Here is a 27014-nt window from a genome sequence, read left to right as displayed (position 1 = left end):
AGAGTTATAATCATGGGTGCTGCTTATGAAAGGGGGTTTTATTCAGGAATCTTAGAGCCTTTCCCCCTGGAAGAGGACCTCACTGAGTAGCCAAGCGCACCTTCCTCTATAAGACATGGGAGCCCAGAGATTTTCTGTGATCACCAGCAGGCTAGGGGCTGACCCAGCTCCCAGTACTGACTATAACCCCATGTGAAGGAGTTGGTGCAATTGCCCCTTCCACACGGTGGATGGTCTCATGCCCCACTTCCTGGGGCAGCAGCGGCCGGACGCTGACAGTTCGCACTGCCTGAGCCCTGGTCCCCTTGGAGCTGGCAGCCCCCCTTCAGAGGTCATCTGCCCCTAAGCCTCATGTAACCAACACTGTGGACCCGCTCACTCAGTAAGCAGCTGTGAAGCGCTTCCGTTCTATTATTCAACAGACATTTTCCTTTTTATTAATTTGTGAACTTATGAATTAGAGAAAGTACCCATGGGTTTGGATTTCTGGGGCAGGATGCTCTGGGGATTTACCAATGCCTACAGACACTCCAGTGAGCCAGACCCTCGATGGCTCTGCAGGATTCCTGGCGTCTGAAACAGGGCGCTCCTCACTCCTGCCTCTCAGAACCTGGGCACATGTGGACAGCAGGCGAAGGCCTCCCTAGGGCATCTGCCCTTGGAGAAGAAGACAGAGGGGCAGAAAGAGAGACAGATGCAGAGGGACAGACAGGCACATCCGGGGTGGGCCCTGACTGCACATCCCCAGCCCTTTGGGGCCTCCCAGGGCCCTCCCAGCCCTTTGCCTTTGCATTTATGAAATAAAAACAAGGGCCACTGTTGTTTTCTGAGCTCTGAGTTTGTTCCAGGCTTTGAGAGTAAGAATCTTCAGAGGTTCCCCCATTTAAACCACCCACTGACTCCAGAAGATTGTGTTGCCCCGTTTTCAGATGAGGAAAGCCAAGGTACAGAAAGGTTAAGCGGCTTGTGAAGGAGCTTCGTGTTAGTAAATGAGGTTTGGACCCAGGTCTGTCTGACTCAAAACCCACACTCTACCTCCTGCATTGTGTTGCCTGGGACATTTGGCGTTGGTCATCCTGAAAGTAGGCATCAGACAGTCAGAGCCCCTCCTGCAGACCCTGCCTGCCTGAGCAGAGGCCCGTGAGCTCTTTTTGCCATGACCCCTGTCAACCCCAGGGATGCCAGGGAGACCGACAGGCGGCAGGGGTAGGGACCCGTGGGGCCTGCTTTTCTCTTGTGGTGGTGAAGTGCAAAAAGTCAAGCAGTGAATGTGGAGTCAAGGCCTGGCATGGAGGTCCAGCGTTGCCTCTCACTGTAAGATGTTGAGCTAATGACTCACCCTCTCCAGGGTTTGTTCTTCTCATTCATAAAATGAAAGCAATGATTGCACCCACTTCTTAGGGAGATACTGCACTTCCCAGGGCAGTGAGAGGCCTGGCCCAGGAGCCTGGAGAGCAAGGCTCATGTTCACGGCTGTGGGGGGGAGCTACGTCACAACTGAGACGGGGAGGTTCCAGGGGAGACTGGTGGTCGGAACAGCCAGCATCCAGTAGCCTCAGCAGGTCCTTCCCCTCGCCGGCCTCTGTCTCCTGTCCTCTAATGGCTGCTCCTTGGTGTGTCCTCCAAGGCCTCTCAAGTCCTGGTGTTCCCAGACGGTCCCTTAGCTCTTTGAGGGCAGGAGGGCTAGAGTCAGGCACTCCTGAATCCTTGAGAGTCTGTAATTAGAGCTGTCTATTTAGGGACACAGCAAATGTCTTATTAATTATAAAGAAAGGAAGCAGATGGATTGTTTAATCATTGTCCTTGCTGAAAGGTTATGCAATTAACTGTATAAATATTCATTAAAAGTTCAAGCGGCTGTCTGCTGCAGTGGGGTCTGCAGGACCAAGCCCCCACAGGTAGTGTGGATGGTCAAGGACACTCTAGTCACCTGGGTTTTGGGGCAGAGTTTGGAGCTGGTTTGGAGCCACTTCTCCACCCACGGGAACCCGTCAGTGGGGCTTGATGGAGAGGGCGGGGCTCTGATCAGAGGAACCTGGACTCTGCCTCTCACTGCTGTGCATCTTGGGGCCACTACAGTACTTAGCCTCTCTGAGCCTCAGTCTCCTTGGCTGCAACATGGATGAGGGACCGCTCCCCTGCTTCACTCTGTGGACATCGCTGACACGACAGTCTTTATGAACAGTGCCCTTGGAGCTTTCGCTTACAGCCTTCAGGGCCTGTTCACCTGTCAGGGTGAGGGTGAGGTGGGAAACCATCGAGTGCTCGGGTGGAGCAGCCTGACACCCGGGAGGTGATCGGTGAATAGGACTCACTTCCAACTCCCCTGTGAGGCTGTTTCCTGACGCCTGGCTCAGGGATACCTGGTCCCTTGTCCCTCCACCCCAGTGCTCTCTCGGGGACTTGCAAAAATATGAGCATCGGTATCACTTCTCTAGGAGTGGATTTCAAAGAGACGAAGTATCCCATATCTTTGGGATTTGCAGAATGATAACCTGGGTGTTCTCAAAACAGGTGCATGGGAAACACTGGGGGGTGGGGAGCTGCTAGAATGGAGATTCCTGGGCTCCGCCCTCGAAATCTGCATTCAGTCTACTATGAGCTGAGGCCCAGGAGCCCGCATTTCTAACAGCACCACACTCTCACCCCTTGGTCAGGACATGGCAAATGCCGGTCAGCTTCGGCTCCCTTGTGTTCTGGTAGGCCCCGAAGGCGATGTGCTTCCTGAGGGCCTGCAGCGTGTTGGAGACAGAGGGCCTCTGGGATTGCCCCACTTCCAGATGCCCAGGTCCCTCAACACCCTGCGTTGCAGCCCCAAGGCCATCCCAGGCTTGACCCAACAGTTGTCTGTTAAGGGAAATTTCCATAAAATGAACCCTGTGAACTCAGTATTCCCTCCTGTCTTATGACTTGCTTTCCTAGGGAAAACTCTGGGGTCCATACCGGGGTCTAAGGAACTCCTCTCTCACGGCACAGTAGTGTTTGGAGACCTGGGCTCAGACACCTGTCCCCACCCGTCTGGTCTGTGCCCTTCTCCCCATCCCTTATGCCCTGTCCTCCCAGCTATGGAAGACAGTAAACTGCTCTGAGATCGGAGAGAAGAGCTGAGGGTCGGGCAGCAGTCACCCACCGCCTTTGGGTGCGGAGGACTCTGCCCAGGCTCTGGCATCAGACACAGCTGAGTCTGAGTCCTCACCCCATTCTTACCCGGCCGCTGTGTGACTTTCCGCCAGGCCTGCTGCACAGCAGCGCGCGGTAGGCACCGCTGAGAGAACAAAGCAGCCCTCATCTGGTACGCTGGGCACTAAGTATCACCCGTGCCCACTGGGCTGGGAGTTCTAAGTCCTCTCCAGACATTAACTTAGGCATCATAACAATTCTTTGAGGTAAACAGTAGTTTTGTCCCCACTTTACTGGCGTAGAGATAAGGATGGTTGGCTAAGCTAGATAGCCAGTGACTGACCAAACTAGGGTTTGAACCCAGGCAGCAAAGCTCCGGAGTCCATGCCCTCGGGCTCCATGCTAGAGACCATAAGATAATCCTCACCCTGGCGAGTCATCAGGAAGACTGAGACTGTGCCCGACACATCCCAGAGACCATTGTGTTCCTGCCTCCCGTACACCTGGAAAGTCAGGAGCCATCCACCAAGGTCCCAGATGCCTCTGCTGTGGTGGGGTCTGTCACATGGGCCATCCTGAGATGCTCTGGGCAAAAGCCATCCTCAGTCCTGATCAGGGTTCTCATTCTTTCTTCCAAATTGAGAATCAGCCCTGGGGCTTCAGGCCCCTGATTGAGTTAGTCTCTGATGCGGCTGCAGTAATTATAGCTGTGTGGTCCCGCGGGGCCCTGCCACTCCTCAGCTGCTGAGCAGTGGGCTCGCACCATCGCTGGGAGAGGGACTTGGGGAGGGGTGGGTCCTGCCAGGGGACCTTTTGAGGCCATGTTGAACCCTGCAGATCTACGGGTTCGGATCTTGGAATCACTCATCCGGAAGGCAAACCGAGGCCCACATGGGGCACGTCTCGCTCAAGGACACACAGCTGGGAAGTGACAGAGATGCATGCAAGGCATGGCAACTTCATGTTGCTGGAGCTTAAAGGGGAGGTTTAAAGGAGTGGGAGGTGGGGCTGGTGAGGCAAGCAGGAGTTGACCGAATCTAGGAGGCTTGAGTGCCAGGGACAAAGGGGGCAGGAAAGGGGATTAGACTGGGCAGCAGTGGAGTCGGTTAGAGGATCCAGAAAGTCTTAGGGGCAGACAGGCTTCTCAGATGAAAGAATTTGACACAGGGAACAGGAAGGCTTTGATGGATTCCCAGGGCCTCGGGCCAGGTGGCCGGAGCCAGGCAGTAGGACTGGTTGGCACCATGCCCTGTGTCCTCCTTGGCCAACCCATGCACACGTGTCTGTCTCCACAGCAAAACAGGTGTGTCCCGCAGAGAAGCTGAGCTGTGGACCCACCAGCCACAAGTGTGTGCCCGCCTCGTGGCGCTGCGACGGGGAGAAGGACTGCGAGAGTGGAGCGGACGAGGCCGGCTGTGCCACCTGTGAGTCGGGCTCAGACCCCCATGGTCTGCCCAGCATGGTCAGGCAGCCGGGGGTGGGGAGGGGCCTGGTCAGTGGAGAGGAGAGGGTGGTGATCGGGACACTAGGAGTGGCCAGGCACTTTGGAGACATTTTCTTCTTTCATCCTCACAACCACTTCACAGGCAGCCATTATCATTCCCATCTTGTGGGTGAGGAAACTGAGGCTCAGACAAGCGAGGGAAAGTATCAAAGCCTAAGTGAAGGCCCTGAGGTTCAAATTCAAGTCTGGACAGCAAAGCAAATGAGTTTTTACCATGCCTGACATTTGCTCATCCATTCCATATGTCTCCACTGATCTCTGAGCAAGGGCAAGGAGAACAGACAGGGCCATAGCAAGACACGGTGGCGGCCTGGGCCAAGGTACTGGCAGTGTCAGGGGCAGGTGGGGGGATGGGAGTGGGAAGAAGATGGCAGATTCCTGAGGTGTGAAGGACTGTTGCTGAAATCTCAGATTTGAGCGCAAATGGCACAGAATGGAGAAGACATTCCTGGCGGCCACGGCAGGGACAGATGGAGGTGGTTACTGGGACAGTTCCACATCGCTGAGCTTCAAGCACAGGATTATCTCTGTCCCAGAGAGCAGGCCAGCAGGTCCTAGGCCAGTGGGGAACGTGGCTGGGCCACACTCGTTTTAATTTGATGGGCACCTACTGTGTGCAAGGCCTGAGCCAGGCTCTGGAAAGGCCTACGCAGTCCTCCCCCTGGGAACTCATACTTAATGGGGGAGACAGACTGTTGATAACTAGGCTGTGAGGCTGGGCTGAGATATGCGGTCACCCCGGAGCTTTTGCCAGATCCTTGCCCATCACTGTCTTCCTCCTCACTCCTTCCACCAACTTCTGTATTTGTGTGTTACCCATCATCCTTCCTGGCCCAGGGAAAATGCCATCTCTTCTGGAGGCTTCTGAGTCACAGCACTCTTAAGATTCTAAGTCTGGAGTTTGGATGTGTCTGAAGCAGGAAGCAGCTGGGTGGCCCCTGGCTGGGGCCAGCCGTTTCCAAGCCCTGGGGATGCCATCGGCTCTTTTCTTCAGCTGGATAATTCTGTGGGGCCTCACTGCCAATGAGAAAGAATACTCTCCCCTCCTCCCCCCATAACCAGGTGTTTCCTTGGTCATGAAAGCCATGGGCCACTCTTACGGGGGGTGGGAATAGGTCCAGCCAGGGTATGTGGCAGCAGGAAAGTTCCCTGGTAACTACAGCAGACAGGGGTGTTAGAAGGTTTCAGTGGGCTTCTCTGCAACAGCTCCCAGCCACCTGAGCAAAGGACAAACAGTGCTCCCCTCCTCCACACTCAGAGTTAATGACATTTGTGAATGCTGTGAGCGGGGTCTCTGGGCACAGGCCCGAGAATATAGATCTTAAAGTTGCTGTCAGCTTAAGAACCTCACAGATAACTCAGCAGAAAGAAGCACTTCCTTTCGGAACTCCGAACACAGTCCTCCCTCTCTGGGCATGTATAGCTGAGTCTGGTCAAGGAGGAGGGGAGCTAATCTAGGCGTCAGCATAGTCTTGAGGGGCAGACATCACACAGGGTTGTGTGCTTTTCCCAACAATGCCTCAACATCCCAAAAGCCCAGAAGGGGGAAAATGCAGCTGTCATAAACTTGACAGACCTGTCAGTAACACATGGCATGAGCTGCCTACATTGTGAAACTGAAGACATCGTTCTTTTTTCTGTTTAATAACATGAAAAAAAAAAATGACATTTTTCTGTCAGAAAATAAAAACACAGACTCTTGGCGCCCCCACGTGGAGAAGTCTGGTGCTGTCACCTCCATGTTACCTTGGGCCACAGCCTTGCCCCCCACTCCCCATTAGCCCTCAGGGCTTATTCTTGACCTCTGTGTAAAGAATAAAGGGAGGAAGGAGGTAAGGAGGCAGCTGCTCTGGAAATAGCTTGTACCCCAGGAGAAAACCAGAAAGCCAAGAGGAGTCAAAATAGGAAGGAAGGGCCCCAAACCTGTCCGGACCCAGTCCAGCACTCATTCACAACCCACCCACCCACCACAGAGAGCTCTGTGCCGCGTTCTCGGGGCAACGTGGGGTTGATTGCAGAGCCAGTCCCCATGCAATGTAATTGGTGGTGACCAGGCTGATGTAGAAGGATAGGAGACCTAAATACCTGAGCATGATGGGAAAGGCACCCGACAGGAGAGTAGAGGTGGAGGGAGGCTTCCCAAGCAGGGGAGCCTGAAGTGTGTTAGGAAAGAAGACTTTGGGCCCTTGACAGACGAGAACTCATCAGTGTACAGTATAGAGACAGCTGTTGGCTAGAGGTGCAGCCCCAGCACATGGAACAGCTTGAACCAAGGCCCAGAGGTGGGAACGTGTGCAAATGGTCTAGTGTGACTGAAACCAGGGTGTGCGCAGGAGTGAAGTAGGTAAAGGGACAGAGCGGTGGCTCCCTTGCCAGCAGCCGTGGATGCCAGCCCAGGGGACTAACTTAGATGGTAGGTGCAGGTGCCGGGAAATGGGAGGGTGGGGAGAAGCCTGAGCTGTGCTGTCCGGGAACAGCCCCAGGCCTCCTTCCCGGAAGAGTCAGTGTCCTGTTACATTCCATTTCCTAGGAACATCAGAGTCCTTTGAGACAGGCGGCGATTTGTCGCTTTAGAGACTCCTAGTGCCACCCTTCCCCTGGCAGCAGGACAGGAATTCCCACTCCCAGTGAGGCTGGGGAGGCTCAGGGAGGGCCAGTGTGTTGCCCAAGGGCACCCCCTATGGCCCTGGCAGGACCTGGATTGGATGCCCCGTTTGCTGTTCCCCAGGGCATGTCCACCATTCAGCCCCCCAGCAGGGCTTATTCTGACCCAAAGGTGAGGGTCCGGGCCCATGTAGCGGACCTGCGGGCCGGGTCGCTGGGGACGGGGTCTGGCGGGCCGACCGGCTCTCTGTCCTGCGCAGTGTGCGCCCCGCACGAGTTCCAGTGCAGCAACCGCTCGTGCCTGGCCGCCGTGTTCGTGTGCGACGGGGATGACGACTGTGGTGACGGCAGCGACGAGCGTGGCTGCGCCGGGCCGGCCTGCGGGCCCCGCGAGTTCCGCTGCGGCGGCGAGGGCGGCGCCTGCATCCCCGAGCGCTGGGTCTGCGACCGCCAGTTCGACTGCGAGGACCGCTCGGACGAGGCGGCCGAGCTCTGCGGCCGCACCGGCCCCGGGGCCACGTCCGCACCGGCCGCCTGCGCCGCCGCCCAGTTCCCCTGCCGCAGCGGCGAGTGCGTGCACCTGGGCTGGCGCTGCGACGGCGACCGCGACTGCAAGGACAAGTCAGACGAGGCCGACTGCCGTAAGCCCCGCCCCTCCGTAGCGCCCGCCCTTTGGCGGAGGCGCCGGGCGTCTGCCAGGCCTGCCTGCCTGCCTGCCTTTCCATTCTCGCCCGCGTAACCTTGTGTCACTGTGGCGGAGACTAAGCTAGGTGAAAGTGAAGTGGCTACTAAGCTGCGAAGCTCAGGTCTAAGGTCTTCGTCGGTACCTATGTCCCTGGATGATGCCCTCACTGTCATACCTCCCACCCCTGCCCTTTTCGGCCCCAGGCAGTCACCCTCTAGCTCCATCTCAGGGAGACCTTGGAACACCCAGGAATGTTCCCCACCCTCCTACCTGCAGGGCCTGCTCATCCTTCAAGGACTCTCCCAGAATCCTCCGCCCTTCCCAGCCGGGCTGGGTCTGTCCCCCTGGGCTCCTGCAGGTCCCCAAGCTCCCTCTCTTACAGTGTATCCCGCCCTGTTATGCCGTCCTGTGTATTCCTCAACCCGACTCTGCACCCTTGATCTCCTAGAGCACTGGTCCCCAACCTTTTTGGCACCAAGGACTGGTTTCACGGAAGACAATTTTTCCTAGGAGGTTGTCGGGGTTGGGGGTGAACAAGAGAGGGAGTTCAGGCGATAGTGCTGCCCTGCAGCCCCGGTTCTCACCAGGCCAGGGACCAGACTGGTAAAGGTGGGGGGGAGGTGTCCGTGTCCTAGAGGATGGGGAAGCTCTTAGCAGTCTCTGGGTTCCCAAGCCTGGCAAGCATGGCACACAGTGGGTGCTCAGGAAGGGTTTGCCAAAGGGATGAAGTCATTCAAGGATGAGCACCAAGACTAAAAAGAAGGCCACAGGAGGGGTAGCCCTGAGGAGAGGCGGTAGACAGAGAAACAGGAGACCTGAAGTTTAGTCCCGGCTCTGCCAGCCAGAGTGCTGTGTGGCCCTGGGTGAGGCCTCCCCCTCTCTGAGCTTCAGTCTCCCTATCTGTATGCTGGACGTGCCTCGGTCAGGTGACCTTTGAGAACTCCCAAGCTCAGCCACTGCTTTCCAGAGGCAGATATGGGGTGGGGGCAGGAGAGCTCTTCCAGTGCCATGCTGGATCTGACCCTCTCTACTTGGCCCCTCCTTGCAGCACTGGGGACCTGCCGTGGGGACGAATTCCAGTGTGGGGATGGGATCTGCATCCCTTCAGTCAAGCGCTGCAACCAGGAACAGGACTGTCCAGACGGGAGCGACGAAGCTGGCTGCCTAAAGGGTGCGTGTGGTCAGAGGCAGAGGGGCGGCATCCTCCACAAGAAGCCCGACCTCTCCCCATACTCGGGCAGAGAGAGCAGAGTTGGAAGCTGCCTGCCCCCAGTCCCTGAGGGGCATCATTCCCCAGAACATCGCTTGCCACAGACCACCCAGATCCCCTCCCTGGGGCCCTAGTGGCACCAGAACCGGATTTTTCAGGACTTTGCAGAAACTGAAGGAAGCCTGTGGGCACATGAAAGGGCACTGCAGGAAGTCCAGCCCCCAGCATTTGTCCATATCCAAGTCTCCAAGTTCCCAGACTGGACAGAGCTGAGTCATCCTTCCCAGGGAGCCTCCTTAATTCATAGATGGCTCTTCCGGTCATTACTCACCCCTGCAGGAGCAAGGACCCTGACCCACTGGTCTTCTGGGAAAATGGGCAGTGAGGCAGCCTCCCATCTCCAGGGCCCCTGGCACATAGGTCTCCCTCAGGAGGTGGTTAGCCCAGCCCCCAGGGTCTCTGTTGAGCTGCGGCTTTTCCCTCCCAGGGCCCTCGTACTACCATGTCAGAACCAGATCCCCAGTCCTGCCCAGCGGGCTGATGCTCGGGCATCTTGGTCAACCCTGGGGTCCTTCTGGGAGTAGAGTTGCTTCCAGCCCTGCAGACGCTGTCCGTCCTGGGCCATCCTCTGGAGACACTGAGGCTGGAGCTCCGCTCGCCTCCCATGGACCCGCCCAGCCCTCCCTGCTGAAGGTCTCACAGGCGCTGTCCACTCTCTTGTCTGGCCCGACAGAACCGACATGTGAGGGTCCCCGCAGATTTCAGTGTAAGAGTGGAGAGTGCGTGGACGGCGGGAAAGTGTGTGATTCTCGGAGGGACTGCCGGGACTGGTCGGATGAGCCTCTGAAAGAGTGTGGTACAGTACCTGTCTGCATCCACCCACCCGCTGAACTAACCCTTCCTCCCGGCGGCAGAGCCCCACCCTCGCCTGCCCCTCAGCACACCCTCTGCCCTGACCCTCTCTCCGGACTCTCAAGCTGTCCTGGGGCCTCTGACGGAGCTCTTTGCCTTTGGGCCTCTCATTCCGAATATCTGCAAACACAAGGCCTTTCCTTTCCAGCCCAGATGCTCAAAAATCGTGCTTCCTATCACAAACCCAGCCTCCACTCCTTTCACATCAGATCTCTGAGTGTGTGCTCACTCCGGAACCTTCTCTCTTACTCAGTATTTCTGCCCTGCTGACCTAGCCAGGGCCCTGGCCTCTGAGGCCTTCCACCCCCCTGCAGGAGGGAGAGGTAGGAATAGCAGGCAGGTGGCCCACTGAGGTACATGCCAAGGCCACCTGGCTCAGGTGAGGGGAGGACAGGACCAGCAGTGGCGGGTAGCATCATCCTGAGCCCTGAGGAGCTTGGACTTCCTGGGAGGCAGCCATCTCAGCTGCTGGAGCTGGCAGGGCAGGTTCCTGGCTGAGAAAAACAGGAGAGTCGGCCGTAGGTGGGGTGGGCCTCCCAGAGAACAATGCAGAAAATGGAGTGCGGGCTCCAGGAACGTTACTGTCTGAGGTTGAGGGTTTGGACAGGAAATTCCCAGGAGGACAGAGCCTCGGCCAAGCCCGCCCACCCTCCCTTCCTGGTAGACGTGTTTTCACCCAGCACCTCCCCTCCAGGGCAGTCGGGGAGCTTCATGCTCTGGAACGCCATAGGAACAGCATGTTTCTGCTCCTGTATAGGGTTTTAAAATTGATTTTGAAAGGAGGAGTAGCTGGGTAAAGGTTGCTCAGCCTGCACTTGAGTTTGCAGGTGGCAGATTCACACCCCAGAGAAGTCCTAGAAGAAGGAGCCTGTGGAAAAGAGAATGGGGAAGCAGAAGCAACTGAGCCCAGCCCCACCCGCCCTGCTCAGACCTGGAATCAGCCAGGGACTACTAACCCACTCAACTCTCTTCTCTCTCGTCTTTCGCACGACTCCCCAAAGAGAAGTGTGTGCGCATGTGTCTGTGTCTGTGCTGGCAAGAGGCCAGCGTCTGCATCCAGGGCTCCTTCTCTGAGTCAGGCAAGGGAATCGCGTCACATGTCTCCGTGTGTGCTCCCACGTCCGTGTGAATGTCTGTGGAGCCCACGGGCCTTTCCGTGCCTCTGCACGTAAGCTGGTGTGTGTGTGCATGCAGACGTGTGCATGTGCTGGGAAAGTGACGCTGCCCCTTCCTTCCCTGGGGGACGTCGTGCTGGGCAGGCCTCTCTGGGCCACCTGCCCCTCTCCTTCCCTGCAGATCCCCCAGAAGAGTCACCTCCAGGCTAGATAGAACTGGGAAGACCCGAGATTCCCTTTTAGCCCCTGCCTCCCCTTTAGGGGAGGGTTGATGGGGAGACAGGTCCAGACCTACCACTCATTCTCTCCCTGACCACCTTGGCCCTGGAGGACTCTGTGCTTTCCCTTGTCCCCGTCCCGAGCCGTCCTACACCTGTTGTTGCATCAGTGCTCAGTAAATACGAGTGCTGAGTCGATGCTAGCTGCAACAGCAGAGGGAGGAAGTGAGTGGGTGCATGAATAAGGCAGGGAGTAAGGGGTGAACAGATGAATGGACAGCACTGAGGGAATAGTACGGATGGGGGAAGTCAGGGCTTGGAGTGACACAAAGACCTCTGGAGGTGATGCCCCACAGAGATCATCCCGAAGGTACCATGGCTCGGCCAGTGCCAAGGGGCTGGGCCTTCCGGGGCTGGGCCTGGTTGAGTCATCTCCAGGCCCCGCCAAATTATGAGATTGCTTTGGTCTTCTTCTTTCAGTTATGCCAACATCCCGGGGAAACAGGAGGAGGCCCAGGGGTAAAGGGGAACATTCCCTAAGCATGGCTCAGGCTGGAGATGGGGCACCGGCCGCTGTGCATGGCCTGGGGTAGGCAGCTCAGACTGGCTGTTTGCATGGCCGTGGCTGGCTCGGCTCAGCTCGCTCGGCTCAGCTCGCTCGGCTTGGCTGCAGTGGCGATGCATGAGCCCGGAGGGCAGAGGGGTGGTGCAGCTCTCTCCCTTGGCTTGCAGAATTAACCTTCTGTGATTCTAAAGCTCAGAAGATGCTGTGAAAACTTGGTGAGCCTTGGTCCTGGCCTCTCTGGCCTCCCCTGGGACCCTGCCAGAAGGTGATGAGGGAGTGGATGACGAGGGAACCAGATGACATCCTAGAATCCCTTCATCCTTTACCAGCAGTTGGTGATCTGGGGACTAGGCCTGTGACTAAGTGTAGGGACAGACAGGTGCTGAGGAAAAGTGAAAAAAATCCATCGTAGTTAATGGGAGGTGAGAATTGACTTAGCGACAGCTCAGTGCAGAGACAGGCTGGTAGGTAGTCTTAGGTAACCACAAGGTCAATTCGGGGATACTATTTGGACTCCCATGTGGTGGCCAGGCCGAGGCCTCTGTCCAGAGTGGGACATGGGCAAATGGAGCCTGTCCAGAAACAGGTACTAATTGGCAGGGGGTCAGAAGTCAGTGCTTCAGGAGGAGCCAGTTGACCCTGGTCGACCCCACGCAGTGGATCTGAGGGCAGGAACAGAAACTGCAGGGAGGCTGACCCTGTGGGGAGGAGCTTTGCTCCAGGTGGAGCCAGCCACCTGGGGAGGGAAGCAGGCTTCCGAGGCCAGAGATGTGGACGCAGGGCATTTAGAAGGGGATCGCCAGGACGGCTTGCAGGTTAGACATGGTACAAACAGGTTCCTCCAGCTCTGAGGTCATGAGGAAGGAGGAGCTGGGAGAAACTTGTTTGTGAAAGGAAAAACCTTAAGCAGCCAAGCTGCCTCCAGCCTGGCAGTGGACAGAGCCCTGGCTTAGAAGGCAAAGGACCTGAGTTCTGGTTCCACTTAGTCCTTGTCTGTGTGTCTGTCCTTGAGCAAGGACCTGCCCCTCTTTGACCCACCTCTTGCGCAGTCACCTGGTTAACGAGGCTGAGGCTCATCAAGGCCACAGAGCAACCCAGCTCTATGGGAGTCCCGCCGCCCTGAGTCTCTGCTTCAGCTCTGGCCCCCGCCCCAGGCTGGGCTCTGGGACCCTCAGGAGCCCGTGTCCCTTCTAGGGCTGAACGAGTGTCTGCACAACAATGGTGGCTGCTCCCACATCTGCACTGACCTCAAGATCGGCTTTGAGTGCTCCTGCCCCTCGGGCTACCGGCTCCTGGACCAGAAGACCTGTGGCGGTGAGACCGACCCCACTTGCCCCTGGGCAGAAGTAGACCCTCCTTCCAGTTCTGACCTCTGCTCCTCCCCACAGATGTTGACGAGTGTGAGGATCCTGATGCCTGCAGCCAAATCTGTGTCAATTACAAGGGCTACTTTAAGTGCGAGTGCCACCCTGGCTATGAGATGGACACACTGACCAAGAACTGCAAGGCCGTCGGTATGGACACCCCATGGTGGGGGGGAAGGGGAAGCTCAGGGGGCACAGAAAGCAGTGTGCTCCCGTGTACGTGAGGAGTGGCTGTGCACACGCAGTGCTCAGTGTGGACATCACACCGCACACACACTGCGCTGCGCAGTGCCACCCCCGTGGACCCTGCGTGGAGCACCAGCCCCGCCCACGGAAACCGCACTGGCACAGCACACAACATGTAGACAGACTGGACCGCGCAGACCACACACAGCCCAGGCGGCCCACACAAAGAGCACGGCGTGTGCAGACCTGACGTGGGCCCGTTCAGCCAACTGAATTCACTTTGCTCCGTCCTTTACCCGGGACGCCTGCCGTGGCTGTAGGCACGGATGCAGCAGCAGGCACAACAGACACAAATTCCTGTCTGCCCTCATGGGACTTATATCCCAGTGGGTGAGACAGACCAGAATGCAGATAAATAAATAAAACACAGTGGATGGCAGATGGCAATACGGGTTAGGGAGAAATGCAAAGCCGGGAAGGAAAGGGGGAAGTCCGGGGGGGCAGCAGGTTACAATTTTAGACAGAGTGGTCAGGGAAGCCCTTACCTTTATGGGACAGTGACATCTGAGGTGACGCAGTGAGCCCTGCGTTTATCTGTGGGATCAGCATCAGGCTAAGGAACAGAAGTTAAGGCCCTAAGGGAGGGGCATGGCTGGTTTCATATCACGTGTTGTGAGGAGCCAGGAGAACAGAAGATAAGTAGGAGAGGTGACTCAGGGCAGGTGGCACAGGTCTTCCAGACCATTGTGAGGGCTGACCCTCGACCCCACTCTGAATCGGGGGGAGCCTTGGAGGGGCTGAGTAGAGGAGGGACGTGGGCTGTCCTGTATTTTAACTGGCTGCTGCGCTGCTGTGTCGAGAGCAGACCGTAGGGAGCAAGGGAGGAAGCAGGGAAGCCATTTAAGAGGTTTTGGCGGTGACCCAGACGAGAGGTGCTGGTGGCTTGGGGACACGAGAAGTGGAAGGACTGGATGAATTTTGAAAGTCGGGACTTATTTTGGAGCAACAGGGTTGATTTATGAGTTAAATGTGTGTTGTGAGAGAAAAGAGAGTCAAAGATGGTTCCAGGGATTTTTGCCAAGCAGCTGGAAAAACAGGATTGCTCTTTCTGGAGCTGAGAGAGATGGTGAGAAAAGCAGTTTTGGGGACTATTAGGTTGATCTGGACATGTTACGTTTAAGAAAACTAGACATCCGGTAGGCAGGTGGGTCCACGAGCTTGGGGTTGAGATGCACAAACACAATGCACAGTGTATGTAGATTATAACACTCTAGCAGCCACAATAACTGACATGTAGCCTATAAACCCCAAAACACCACCCGAACTGTACAATATACAATACACACATAAGCACATCACGTGTAACACAGTCTGTTCTTACGCCCACATGGGACACCGGCAACATGCATCGTGGACTATATACGTGTAGTGGAAACAGCACACAACTGCCCCTGTAGACACGAAACCCCCACAGGTGAACATCTGAAGTGCCACTAGGTGCTTGCCCGTCCTGTCTTTCAGGTGTGCGTCTCCTAAACCCTAAGGGACCCCAGAGGCTTGCAACCAGGGAGCACTGGGCGGCAGCAGCTCCTCCGGGCTGACCCCCTGACCCTGTCTCCAAGGCCCCGTTTTCTCTGACTTCCCAGTGAGCCGACAGCAGCCCTGCCTGGGCTCTCCTGTTGTCCCTTGTATCCTAGGCCCCCCTTATTTCACTGTCCCCGGCTTTAACAAATATACTCTCCGAATTAAAAAATGGAGTTAAACAAAAACTGGAATCATAAACACACGGGCTTCCTGCCACAGCCACAGTCTCAGTTAAACAACCTGAAGATGTCCTGTGGCCCAGCTCCTGCCTCAGGAAGGTAAGGTGTCATCGCCCTCATTTTGGGAAGAAGAAAACCACACTGCTAGTCAAGTGGCACAGCTGGGCCTTGAAGCCAGCTTCCCCCTTTCTCCTTCCGGCACTCGGACCCCCATTTTTCTGTGCTCTCCGTTTGTACCACACCTTTCCTCCCACCCCGACCCTGCCTTTGAAATAGTCTCCATCATTACACATAGGTCACACACTTGGCCCCACGTGGCTCAGTGCTGGTCCCACCCAGCCCCTGGGGAACATGTTAGCCTGGCATAGATGCACAGTGACGGGAACCAGGGGGCCTGCAGACATGCCAGCTGGAAGACAAGGAGGGGGGCACGGACAGCTCCAGGTACGGGCCTTGCCCCCTGGACAGTGCAGGTACCCGAGACTGGCCTGCCGCAGCTGAACACAGGCTGGGGCTCACAGCCTGTGCTGAGCTCTGAGCCTGGACAGGCCTGTGGCTCAGTTTCCTCCCACAGGCAGTATGGCCAGGAGTGTCTAGGTCACTGACGGTCCTCCTAAAATCTAATCTTGAGTCTCTGCATGGGTTTTGTGGTACATGGGCAGTTGTGTGTTGTCCCCCTTGCACATACATATCTGTGTCATGCATGACACCCATACATATCTGTGTCATGCATGACACCCATCCTACCCCTGCTGTTGCCACAGAATCAAGTGCAAACTCTTCACCCAGCTCACAGGGCCTGTGCGGTCAGGCCCCTGCCAACCTCTGCCACGTCCCCAGATACATGCTGCATAGACTAAAGACTCACTTCCCTTGAGCCTCAGCCGCACTGCGATGTCTCCTCCATCCTGGAGCCTCACTCTTCTCTCTGGAACACCTCACGCTCATTTTGCCCCTTCTTGAACTATTGCCGTGGAGCCCAAAGCAGGGGAGGTGGTAGCCGCTCCAGAGAAATGCCTTCTAGATAGGGGACAATTTGAGCAAAGGCCCCAAGGCAGCAGAGTTCTGCCTTGGCCAGATACCCTGGAAGCAGGAATCTTTAGAGGGACGAATGGGCAGCCTGGGGTCACACTGCCTTTGGTGCAAACCTAAGGAGGAACTGGGGAGTCATAAAAGATCATGGGGGTAGTTCGTGTAATAAAAAGAGTAAAAATCCTTCCGTTATGCGTGGTGCTTTGGCATCATGCTTTTTGTACCCTTTATTCCACCTGCTCCTCTCACCTGTGAGGTAGGGATTGTCACTTCTGTTCTGCTGGAAAATGAGGCGTCACCTGGCAAACCAGTGACAGGGCCATGGTCTACACTCCCCCTGCCTCTGCACTGATCCCCTCTCTCTCTCAACCTCCCCGCGTGGCAGCTGGCAGAAGCCCGTCCCTAATCTTCACCAACCGGCACGAAGTGCGGAGGATAGACCTGGTGAAGCGGGACTACTCGCGCCTCATCCCCATGCTCAAGAACGTCGTGGCTCTAGACGTCGAAGTTGCCACCAATCGCATCTACTGGTGTGACCTCTCTTACCGCAAGATCTACAGGTGAGCTGCGGCAGGTGCCTGTCACGCAGGCCTTGGAGGGTGGGGGAAGGGTGGAAGAGGAAGAGTGGCCTTTCTGCCCCTTCTGCCCCTAAAATTCCCTAGAACAGAGTCAGGGCTTAGGAAGGGACACAGAGTCACAGTGGCTGTGGAACTGCCGGGACTTGAGCTGTGGGGCTGGTCAAGGCCACGGGCTCTGCTGGGAAAGCAGCTTTGAGCTCCACACAGCTGACCTCTGGCGGCCTAGTGGGGGCTCGCAAGACACAGGAGACGTGCGGTCAGGGCAGGAAGAAAGAAATCCCCGGCTTTGGAGAGGACTTCCAAACCAGCTCACATACCTGTGAGTTGGATCCTGAGGAGTCAGAGTTGACTCTGACTGCCCAGAGGATTCCACTCATAATACAGTGACGTCCACGTGAGGATAATGGGCGGGGGTACAGAGGAGGCCTCTGACCCGATCTGAGGGGTCAGGGAAGTCTTCTTGGATGAAACACGCCCCCGTCCAGCCCTTCACTGGGTCTGCGACACCACAGTTGGGGGACTGTGGCTCTCGGGAAGTCTCCCCATGCACAGAGCGCTCTCTAGGTTTCTCTCAGTACCGCCAGCCCGCCCCCTTGGGCAGCCATGGCCTTTCTTTGTCCCGAGATCCACCCCCTGAGCAGACCTGCCAGTGACCAGGCCCTGGGGAGACTGTTGGAAGAATGACAGAACGGGTGGACAGGCAGACGGGTGGGTGGATGGGTAGGGAAAAACAAATATACCAAGTGCCACTCCCTGACAACTCACCGTCTCACCCCCACCCCCGACACATGCTCAGCTCACAGGGACACACACGGGGACAGCTCGAGCAGTACCTGCCCCGCAGTCATCACTGAAAGAGGCAGAGTTGTATGACAGATGGGGTGTAGGAAGTCCAGATGAAGTCCCACGTTCTTGGGGGTTTTAGGTTCTGACTTGGGAGGGAGGTTTTGTGGGCCACACTGCTGTTCTCGGAGGTGGGAGCTGTGGAGAAGAAACAAGTGGCGGGTTGGGCAGCCCAGCTGCTGGCCAAAGGGGGTGGGGTGGGGGAGGGAAGGAGTTTTGGATGTGTCGAGTTTAAGGTGTCCCGAGAGGGGCCGGTTGGCTTTATAGTCTGGAGCTTAAGAGAGCTGTCAGCATGGGGGAGTCAGAGTATGGAGGCAGCGGCCACTGCGGAAGTAACCGCCCAGAGAGAAGTCATGCGGGAGAAGGAAACCTTGGAAAAACAGCGTTTGGGAGACAGAAAGTCTGTCAGTGCTGCCTCCTGAGTGTCTACTGTACTTTCAGCCCCTTCTCTGCACTCCCCGGCACAACCTCCCTGCAGACCCTCTTTATCTCTCACCTGGGTGCGGTAAACAGCCTCCCGACCAGTCTCCCCACCTTCGTTCCCTTCCGATCCGTCTCCCAGTCCACAGGTGCCGCAGCGACCTAATGTGCCCCTCTGACCGCGTCCTCTTCCTGTTCAGTTACCTGCTCCAGGGTGAACCCCAGCTCCTCAGCAGGGCCCGCAGAGTCCGGGCGATGGGCCCCTTCCCACTCACTTCCAGCCTCACAGCCCACTGACCCGCAACATACCTCGCCTCGTTCAGCGTTCCACTCCTCTGGTGTTTGCACACGCTGTCCCTCTGCTTTCTCTTCTTTGTGTTCCCAGTGAACGAGTCCTCCTGCAACCCTGCAGGATGATGTCATCCCCATGTCCCTGCTGCTAGAGCCCCCAATACTTTCCATATTTGCATTATACTGCAATCATCTGGCTATAAATTTCTATCCCCCATTAAACTGAGCTCCGCTGGGCGAGAGGCTGCGGCCGATTCAAGCCTCTACGCCTACCCCAGTGGCCTGCGGATGTGTTGAACAGAAATGAGCCGAGCTCCTCTAAAGCCCATTGCCGTGGCCCAGAGTGGGGAGACAGAAGGGTGCACAGGAGGCTCCACAGGGCCCTGTGGGCGGGACCCTTGCTCCATGGCCAACTCTGGTTGCTCCTAGCGCCTACATGGACAAGGCCAGCGACCCGACGGAGCAGGAGGTCCTCATCGATGATCAGCTGCACTCCCCAGAGGGCCTGGCTGTGGACTGGGTCCACAAGCACATCTACTGGACAGACTCGGGCAACAAGACCATCTCCGTGGCCACTGTGGATGGTGGCCGCCGCTGCACTCTTTTCAGCCACGACCTCAGTGAACCCCGGGCCATCGCTGTTGACCCCCTGCGAGGGTGAGTGTCCTTACCCAGAACTTCCCATCCCCTGCCTGTAGGCACTCAGTCCTCATGGGTCCATCATAAAAGCTATCTTAGGGCTTTGGAAGGCCCCAGGCCCCTCAGCCCATTAACCCCCAGCCAAGGGTCCTTGGGGCTTTCGTCGCCAGGGGTCTCCTGGGCTCTGCCACTCACTCATCCTGCCAGAGAATGAGAGCATCTCAGAGCACAGCCTGGCTCTGAGGCTGCCTGGCAGAGTGCCTGGGGCGGGAAGCCGTGCAAAGGCCGCCGCGCGTGGGCATCTGGTGGCTGCTCGCGCCCTTCCAAACACAGGAGCCCTTCCCTCTCCTGTGGCCCGTTTCATTTAGGACAGTTCTGCCCATTGGAAAGTACGTTTTTTATGGTTTGTTTCTTTTCTCATATTCTCAAACCTGCCTCTCTTTGACTTCCTCCATAGTCCTGATGTAAGTACATGAGGTGAAACCGTGCAGCCCAGTGCCTGGCACATAGTAAGCGCTCAATGGATGTTCAACAAAAAAGGGGAGAGGAGCCCTAGACAGTGCTAGCTGTGTGACCCTGGTACCCGGGTCACTTCCTCCTCTGTAGACTGGAAAAGCGAGAGAGGGGTGGCAAGGGCCTTTCCCACCCTGGCCTGGTGGGGCTCTGGCCAGAGCTGCCAGGAGTGGGAGATGGGCTCCCAGGTTAGCCAGCAGAGGCCAGGTGGACACGGGGAGTGTAGGCTGCCCAAGACTCAGATGGGGCGAAGGGTAAGGCCCTGCTAACTCTAGGTTTGATGGCTCCACTGGGCTCCAGAGGACTTCCCAGCCCGTACTAAGCATAATCTTCAACATTCAGTGGCTCGGTGAGCCCCCGTGATCCAGACCCCCAGTCATGTCCTCGACAAGAAGCCCTGTTGGGTCCCTCTCTCTTTTAGGTTCATGTACTGGTCTGACTGGGGGTACCAGGCCAAGATCGAGAAGTCTGGGCTCAATGGTGCGGACCGGCAGACACTGGTGTCAGATGGTATCGAGTGGCCCAATGGAATCACCCTGGGTGAGCCCTGCCTTCCTGAGACTGGGGGCTGTTCCAGCACCTGGTCCTGACCACTGTCCTGAGCCCCCAGGTCTTATTTCTGCATTTCCCTCGTAGTACCTGAGTTTCCTGGTGGCCGCCCCTGAATAGCCTCCATCTGAGGCCTGGCCGGGAGGTGCAGGCAGGGGGAGGTACAGAAGAGCAGAGATCCGGGCTGTGGTCCCAGCCTGGCTCCCCTGTCCCCCTTTTCCTCCCCAAGACTTGCTGAACCAGCGCTTGTACTGGGTAGACTCCAAACTGCACCAGCTGTCCAGCATTGACTTCAGTGGAAGCAACAGAAAGATGCTGATTTCCTCCCCTGACTTCCTGAGCCACCCTTTTGGGGTAGCTGTGTTTGAGGTGAGCCCTGCGAGGGCGGGCATGGCCCCATCAGGAAGGCGAAGCCCAGAAAAGGTTTATTCAGATAGCATAACCCCCCGAGAGCTTTCCGAATGGAAACAGGGACAGGGAGGCCCAGGGACGGGTTGGTGCGCACCGTGCGAGCTGCCTCCGTGCAGAGAGGCCCTGCAGCCGTTGTTCGCCTGGCGGCCTTTCCTGTGCCCCCTTCCCAAGACCGCTCTCCCAGAGCGCCGCTCAGAGGTAAGCTGCCAGACCATGTGTTTTCTCTTAGAACTCCCAGCACCCCGCGCATAGACAGCAGGCGCGCAGTAAAGGGAGGGAGGATGAAAGAATCTCTATTTCCTTAGAATCATTTATTGTTGGAAATGGCCTGAGAGATGCTGTTCAACTCAGCACATTTTCACTGATATTTCCTGGACCCTGGGGTCATAGAAGGGAATCAGACATTAGTCCTCAAGAAGATCCCAGGAGGGTGAGAATTAAGACTCTCCCGTGTTCCGACCCTAACAAACTTTCTCCTTGGAGAATAAGGAAGTGAGAACCAACCAAGGTCTCAGACATCTACCTCTTCCCCCAAATTAATGGCCACCAAAGGGAGGGAAGGCAAAGGGACAGTGATCTGTGGCGGGCACTGGCAATATTTGCTAGGATGGGTATCACACAGCAATGCTCTGAAGGTATGGGCAAAGCCCCACCTGCAAGTCCAGCCCCTGCTTCAAATGACAGGTGTATTCAGACATGTGTATATGTGTGGCATGTATGTGTAAAGTTTATGTGTGTGTGTGTACATGAATGCATTTAAGAGTCCATTCCTGTACATGCTGGTGCTTGTGCATGTAAATCCGTGTTCCAATACTGGGACAAGTGCTTATTTAGGTACAGGTGTGCCTTTGTATGTGAGCATGTGCCAGTGTGTCCAGATCGTGCATGAGGCCGCGTGGCTGTACCTGTCAGTGTGAATATGTCCCCAGTTGCACACCCAGGCTTGTATGGACTCTTCACTGGATGCAGGAGGCCCAGCAGGGAGTAGTCCTCAGTAGCTCACAAATCCCTGCCAGTCTTGGTCCAGGGCACTAGTAATGGTAGCAAGTGTTAGAGACCCAAAGTTAGGTTTGCGCTGGGCTCCAGGAAGCAGGCCTAGCCAAGCATTAATGAGCAGCTTCCAGGCCAAAGCACAAAATCACCAAATGGCTCTCAGAGAGAGAAGGGCACCTGAGCACGTGGCACAGATCAGAGGCCAAGAGCCCCACTGTGAGTCTGTGTGTGGGAGGGGACGGGGGAGATGGCCGGGCTGATCTTGTGGCTGTGATTTGGGCCCGAGCCCTCAGACTGAGGCCGTGGACGTAGGCTCCAGGCCACCCACCCTCTGCACCTGTACCCGCAGGACAAGGTGTTCTGGACAGACTTGGAGAACGAGGCCATTTTCAGTGCAAATCGGCTCAATGGCCTGGAAATCTCCATCCTAGCTGAGAACCTCAATAACCCTCACGACATTGTCGTCTTCCATGAGCTGAAGCAGCCGAGAGGTGAGCCTTCCTGGCCTCGGTCCCCTGCCCACATCCTCTCCCTCCGGGAGGCAGGCTGGTTCATGTTCATGTGACACAGTGTCTCCGAGGCCCAAGGACCAATGGCAACAGTCCCCCTCGTCGGCAGCATGTTCTGCTGTCACATATTTTATCACATTTTGCCTCAAGCAAGCTCTTGGTGAAATAGTCCTGGGTATAAAAATATATAAATGCCCTATTTTTGCCAGTCCCATGAAGTGTGGGTCGGTATCATCGTTCTCATTTGACTGTTGAGGAGACCGTGGCTCAGAGAGGCAAACTCGTGTTAGCAGGTAGCAGAACGAAGCTCTGAATTGGTTTCCGGAGCCGCTGCTGCCGTGAGGAGCACGTTGCTTCTCATCTGGTATTTGTGTCCATTTGACAGTAGTGTAAACTAATGCATTCTGTGACCAGAGAGTGATTCAGCTTGTCAGTTGGGAATAGAAGTCAGGAACCCTCCTGTCGGTTGTCCCCTCCTCTGGCACTAGGGTACACTAAGTCTGACTGTCACTGAGGGGTCATTGCCAGGGTGAAGGTGAGAAAGCACAGCAGGGAGAGGAGATGGGGCTGCTGCCTTATTCTAAATCCAGAAATGTAAATAAGAAAGAGAAGTGGTGGGTGGCATGGGGAAAAAAATGGACTTTGCAGTCTCAGGCACCTCAATTTAAATTCTGTCTCCAAAATTATTAGTGGTACAGTTTTGACAAATTTAGTCTCCTCGTGAGCCTAGGTGTCCTTTATCTGTCAGTCTGGGGCATACTGCCTACCTCCAGGAGGCGATATCAGGATCAAATGGAAGTAGGAATGAAACACCAGGCACAGTGCTGGAAGCTGCCTGGTAACAGCAGTAGAGAAAGCTTTTTGAGCAAGCCAAGTGGGCGGGGCATCATCCTCTGGAGGAGAGAAGAGCTGGCAGGTCCCATCTAGGCCCCTTCTTTCTCTCTGCCCCGCTCCCTCCCATTAGCTGCCGACCCCTGCGAGCTGACCACCCAGCCCAATGGAGGCTGCGAGTACCTGTGCCTTCCTGCTCCTCAGACCTCCGGCCACTCTCCCAAGTACACGTGTGCCTGTCCTGACACAATGTGGCTGGGCCCGGACATGAAGAGGTGCTACCGAGGTGAGTGGCCCCGCCAGGAGGAGAGGCCCCCGGCCATGCCGGACCCCACCCTGCTGAAACCCTCCCTGGGCTTCCAGGACACTGTGCCCCTGCTTCCCCTCCATCTGCTCCGGCTTCCCGTTGCCTTTGCAGGCCCCTCTCCTTTTCCTTCCTCGAATGCAGGTGTCCCCCAGGGCCCTTCCAAGGCTTTCCTCTTCTCACTCCCCCCAGTAACGCGCACAGGCAGACAACATTTTTAATTCATTTTCAGGGGCTTCCTGGACCCCCTGAAGACTTCAGATTAAGAGCCCTTGATCCCATGGCTTTAGTTGCCATGTACATGTACATGCGGGTGGAGACAAGCTTGCCAATTTCTTGCCCAGAACTTAACACACTACGCAGAAGCCCTTTTGTGACATGACTGGCGCTTCACATAAATTTATATTTTTCTCCAGTCTTGATGCCAGGCCAAGGCCTTTTCTTTGAGCAGAAGTCTGCTGCATCATTTACGATTTCCAGACCCAATGGTTTAAAATAGAACAAGATTTTAAACCTAATGGTATAACAGTATGTGCATGAAATCCTTCTAGAGATGTACGATTCCCCCTCCTCCCAAGCTTTTACGGTGGTCTTGCCCAGACCTGGTCCTACGGCATTGCTTTAATCACTTGCCTTTATCAGATCACCACTCAGACACAGTGCTGGGGACCCAGCTAAAGAAAAGATCATGGCCCCTTCGGGAGGAATCGGGAAGGCTTCACAGAGGTGGCCTCTGAGCTGAGCCATGGGGATAAGTTCCTAAATAGAATCCATAGAGGCAATAATTCAGGCACTAAAGCAATAAAATTCTCTGTCCAAGTGACCTCCATGGTATTTCCTGTCCAGCACCTCAATCTACCTCAACCACGACGTTAGCCTCTACCACGACGAGGACAGTGTCCGACTCCACAGGAGCCCCGGGGACCCCCGCCCACAGCCCCACCGACCGGAGCCACAACACGGAGATACCAAGCCCAGCAGCTGCAGCCCCGAGCTCAGTTAACGCCCCCAGGGCTTCCAGCGTCAGCCCGTCCACCCCAAGCCCTGCAACCAGCAACCACTCCCAGCACTGTAAGGAAATGAGTTCTGCCTTCTTTCATGACAGAGGGAGCCAGCAGGGGGCACTGTGTGGGATGGAGAGATCGTACCAGAGCCGAATGTTGGTACCTCTGAGGAGGAAGCGGAGGGAAGTAGAATGCCCAACTGCGATGTAGGAGTCTTAGGTGCCCCTAACTTACAGAGGGTCTCGAAGAAAGCTACCTTCTGCCTCTGAGCCTCAGTTTCCTCACCCACGAAGTGGGATAATAATAACCCTTCTCCCGCCTGCTTCACAAGATCACCATGAGAGGCAAAGGAGACAGGGGTGGTAGACGTGCTCACACACACGGCCTCTGCTGCTCTGGGTGTGCGTCTGCGTGTCACGTGTCGTGACACATATACAAGGGAGTGTCTCTTAGATCTGGAAACTTCAGCAGCTCTAGTCTCAGTTCTCAGTACCCTCAGTAGGTTCCTCAGATGATAATATCCATAAATAGTTTGCTTGTGCCTCTTTCCAAACCCTGGGATAAAAGTAATTAAGTTCACCACTTGTTAAATCATCAGAAGTAGTAATTATCACTGCTAGAAAAGTTCCGTCTCATTAACCAGCAAATACCTTTTTAATTGAGTTACCTGCCAAGGGGAGTTTATTTAAGAGGCTCAACTGTCCCATACACCTGTGGCCCAGAAACCCAGCAGCTCTGCAGCCCCTTTCTTACTGGGTCTGCCCTCCCTGTAGAAGCCGGATCTTCAGAGTTGAGCACTTTCCCGGAAACCTGGAGAGGCAGGAGGAACGTGTGAATTCCGGTTCCTCTCATTCAGGGCCCTGACCAGGAGTCCCCACGGGCTTCATCATGCTCCGGGCTTTAACTTGGCTACCCAGTATTTGCTGGGGCCCTGAGGGAGAGGCCAGGGCATTGCCACAGTCAGCTTTGTAAGCAGTGCGGCTCTTTTCTCCCCTTAATAATTAGTCTCCTGCCCTGGCTGGTGTGGCTTAGTGGACTGAGAGCCAGCCTGTGAACCAAAGGGTCGCTGGTTTGATTCAAGGCACATGCCTGGGTTGCAGGCCAGGCCCCAGTAGGGGGTGGATGAGAGGCAACCACACACTGATATTTCTCTCCCTCTCGTTCTCACTCTCTTCCCCTCTCTCTAAAAATAAATAAATAAAATCTTTAAAACAAAAGAATAAGAATAATTAGGCTCCCTTAGAATAACTTGGAGACAGAGACACACTGAGAGGATGGTATTTGGGCCACCGCCGGGGCAGCCCTCTCCTCTCGAAGCAAAAGTAGATGCTGGTCTCTTTGCACCTCGGAGGGCTGTCACGAGGGTCCATGGGACAAATGCCCCTGAACTACAAAGTGCTGTGTGAATGTTACAGTGAAGACGGTTGCGAGAGTGAAAAGGATGATACAACAGACTTTTGAAGACTGCAGTTCACTTTCCAGGCACTTCTCTGTTTAGAATGTGCTTTTACATACCCCATGCCTCACTCCCTGCCCTCTTGAAACTAAGCAAGGCTGTGTCAGGCACTGTGCTAAGTATGCCTTTCACATAAATCATCTCATTTACTCTTTACAGTAGCCCTCGGAGGTAGGTGATACTATCCCCAAGATGAAGTGTATTTATAATATATAATACCTTGCCCAAGGTCACACAAGTGGGGAGTAGTAGGGCTGGACTTGAACCCGAGAAGTCTGACCCAGGAGCCTGTACTCTTGATTCCACTACACAATGTTGTGTCCATTTCAATTACTTCTTAAAGATAAACTGATAATGCAGATGGACAGACAGACCACCAGAAACAGGAGGTACATCATCCTGCAAATGTTTGTATTTTGCAGATGGGAATGAAGGTGGCAAGATGGGTTCAACAGTCACCGCTGCCGTCATCGGGGTCCTTGTGCCCATGGGTGAGTGTGGCCCCAGATCGCGGGGGAGAAAGGAGAGGCTGGCCCAGGCCTGGGGCAAAGCTCTCGAAGGGCAGAGCCCTTGGCGTGCTGACCTTTTTCTGCCCTGACATCTTTCCTGCCCACCTACCTCCCAGTCCTGATTTAGTTTGGCTTCTTAGCTTGGCACACGAGGCCCTTTAGGACTGGGCTCCAGGCACCCATCTGCATGCCAGCCACGTGAGGCTGAGCTGCAGGCTTCGTGGGACGGGGCGGCATCTCTCGTGCTTGCCCCTTCCCCTGGCTCCCAGCAGTGTCTGGCACGCGGGAGGAAGTAAAATGTTTGTTGAGTCAATGAGTGGAGCCGCTCACCATTGCTCCAGTTGTGCCGTCCTGCGTTCTTTCTGTCCGGCCTTCCGCAGACGTTCATCAAGTGGCTACGATGTACCAGACTCTGTGATAAGGGGAGGGGAGGTGGCTAAGAATGGGTGACACGGTTCCTGTCCTCCAAGTTTGTAGTCTTGTCGGAGAGACAGACTTAACACAGATATTTGGATTATGGCACGGTAAGCCCTAAAATTAAGCCGTACGTGGTTCTTTGGAAGTGCTGAGGAAGCATTTAACTTAGAATTGGAAGAGAAGAAAAGCAGGCAGGGAACATTTCCTGGTGGAAATTACAACATATTCAAGCTGAGTCAGCCAAGTGAAGAAGGATCAAGAGCAATCCAAGCGGTAGAGATAGCATGAGCAAAGCCAGGGATGGGAAATGGTGTGGGGGGATAGGGGGCTGGGGGGAACTAGGAGATCACCTGGCCAGAATATAACATTTAGTTAAATCTCACAAAAAAACGCCAGGGGCTGATTCATCCTCTCCACCCCAATATCCACATTGTCACCTGTACATCCTGTCTCACACGTGTCCTCTCTT

At 55.7% G+C, this 27014-nt stretch overlaps 1 protein-coding gene across 8 annotated transcripts in view; it reads left to right on the top strand.

Moving 5' to 3' along the window:
• The window catches only part of LRP8 (LDL receptor related protein 8), a 76342-nt gene that overhangs the window by 37698 nt on the left and 11630 nt on the right, over positions 1–27014 (top strand). For 2 of the 8 annotated variants that reach the window (XM_037161835.2, XM_053655535.1), the window contains exons 4-17: positions 4416–4544; positions 7489–7869; positions 8962–9084; positions 9857–9979; positions 13128–13247; positions 13322–13447; positions 16664–16838; positions 18840–19067; positions 19984–20102; positions 20341–20480; positions 21865–22006; positions 22989–23141; positions 24006–24230; positions 26042–26110. In XM_037161835.2, the coding sequence (XP_037017730.2) occupies positions 4416–4544; positions 7489–7869; positions 8962–9084; positions 9857–9979; positions 13128–13247; positions 13322–13447; positions 16664–16838; positions 18840–19067; positions 19984–20102; positions 20341–20480; positions 21865–22006; positions 22989–23141; positions 24006–24230; positions 26042–26110 (2253 nt within the window). Of the gene's footprint in view, positions 1–4415; positions 4545–7488; positions 7870–8961; positions 9085–9856; positions 9980–11848; positions 11888–13127; positions 13248–13321; positions 13448–16663; positions 16839–18839; positions 19068–19983; positions 20103–20340; positions 20481–21864; positions 22007–22988; positions 23142–24005; positions 24231–26041; positions 26111–27014 lie in introns of all 8 variants that reach the window. The other 6 variants (XM_037161838.2, XM_037161845.2, XM_053655537.1 and 3 more) reach the window with 5 other exon arrangements.

Source organism: Artibeus jamaicensis, unplaced genomic scaffold, assembly GCF_021234435.1.
Source record: "Artibeus jamaicensis isolate MK-2021 breed Jamaican fruit bat unplaced genomic scaffold, CSHL_Jam_final scaffold_1019, whole genome shotgun sequence".
Taxonomy (NCBI): Eukaryota; Metazoa; Chordata; class Mammalia; order Chiroptera; family Phyllostomidae; genus Artibeus; species Artibeus jamaicensis.
Note: the sequence above shows the minus strand (reverse complement) of the source record. Positions and strands in the feature narration are given on the sequence as shown.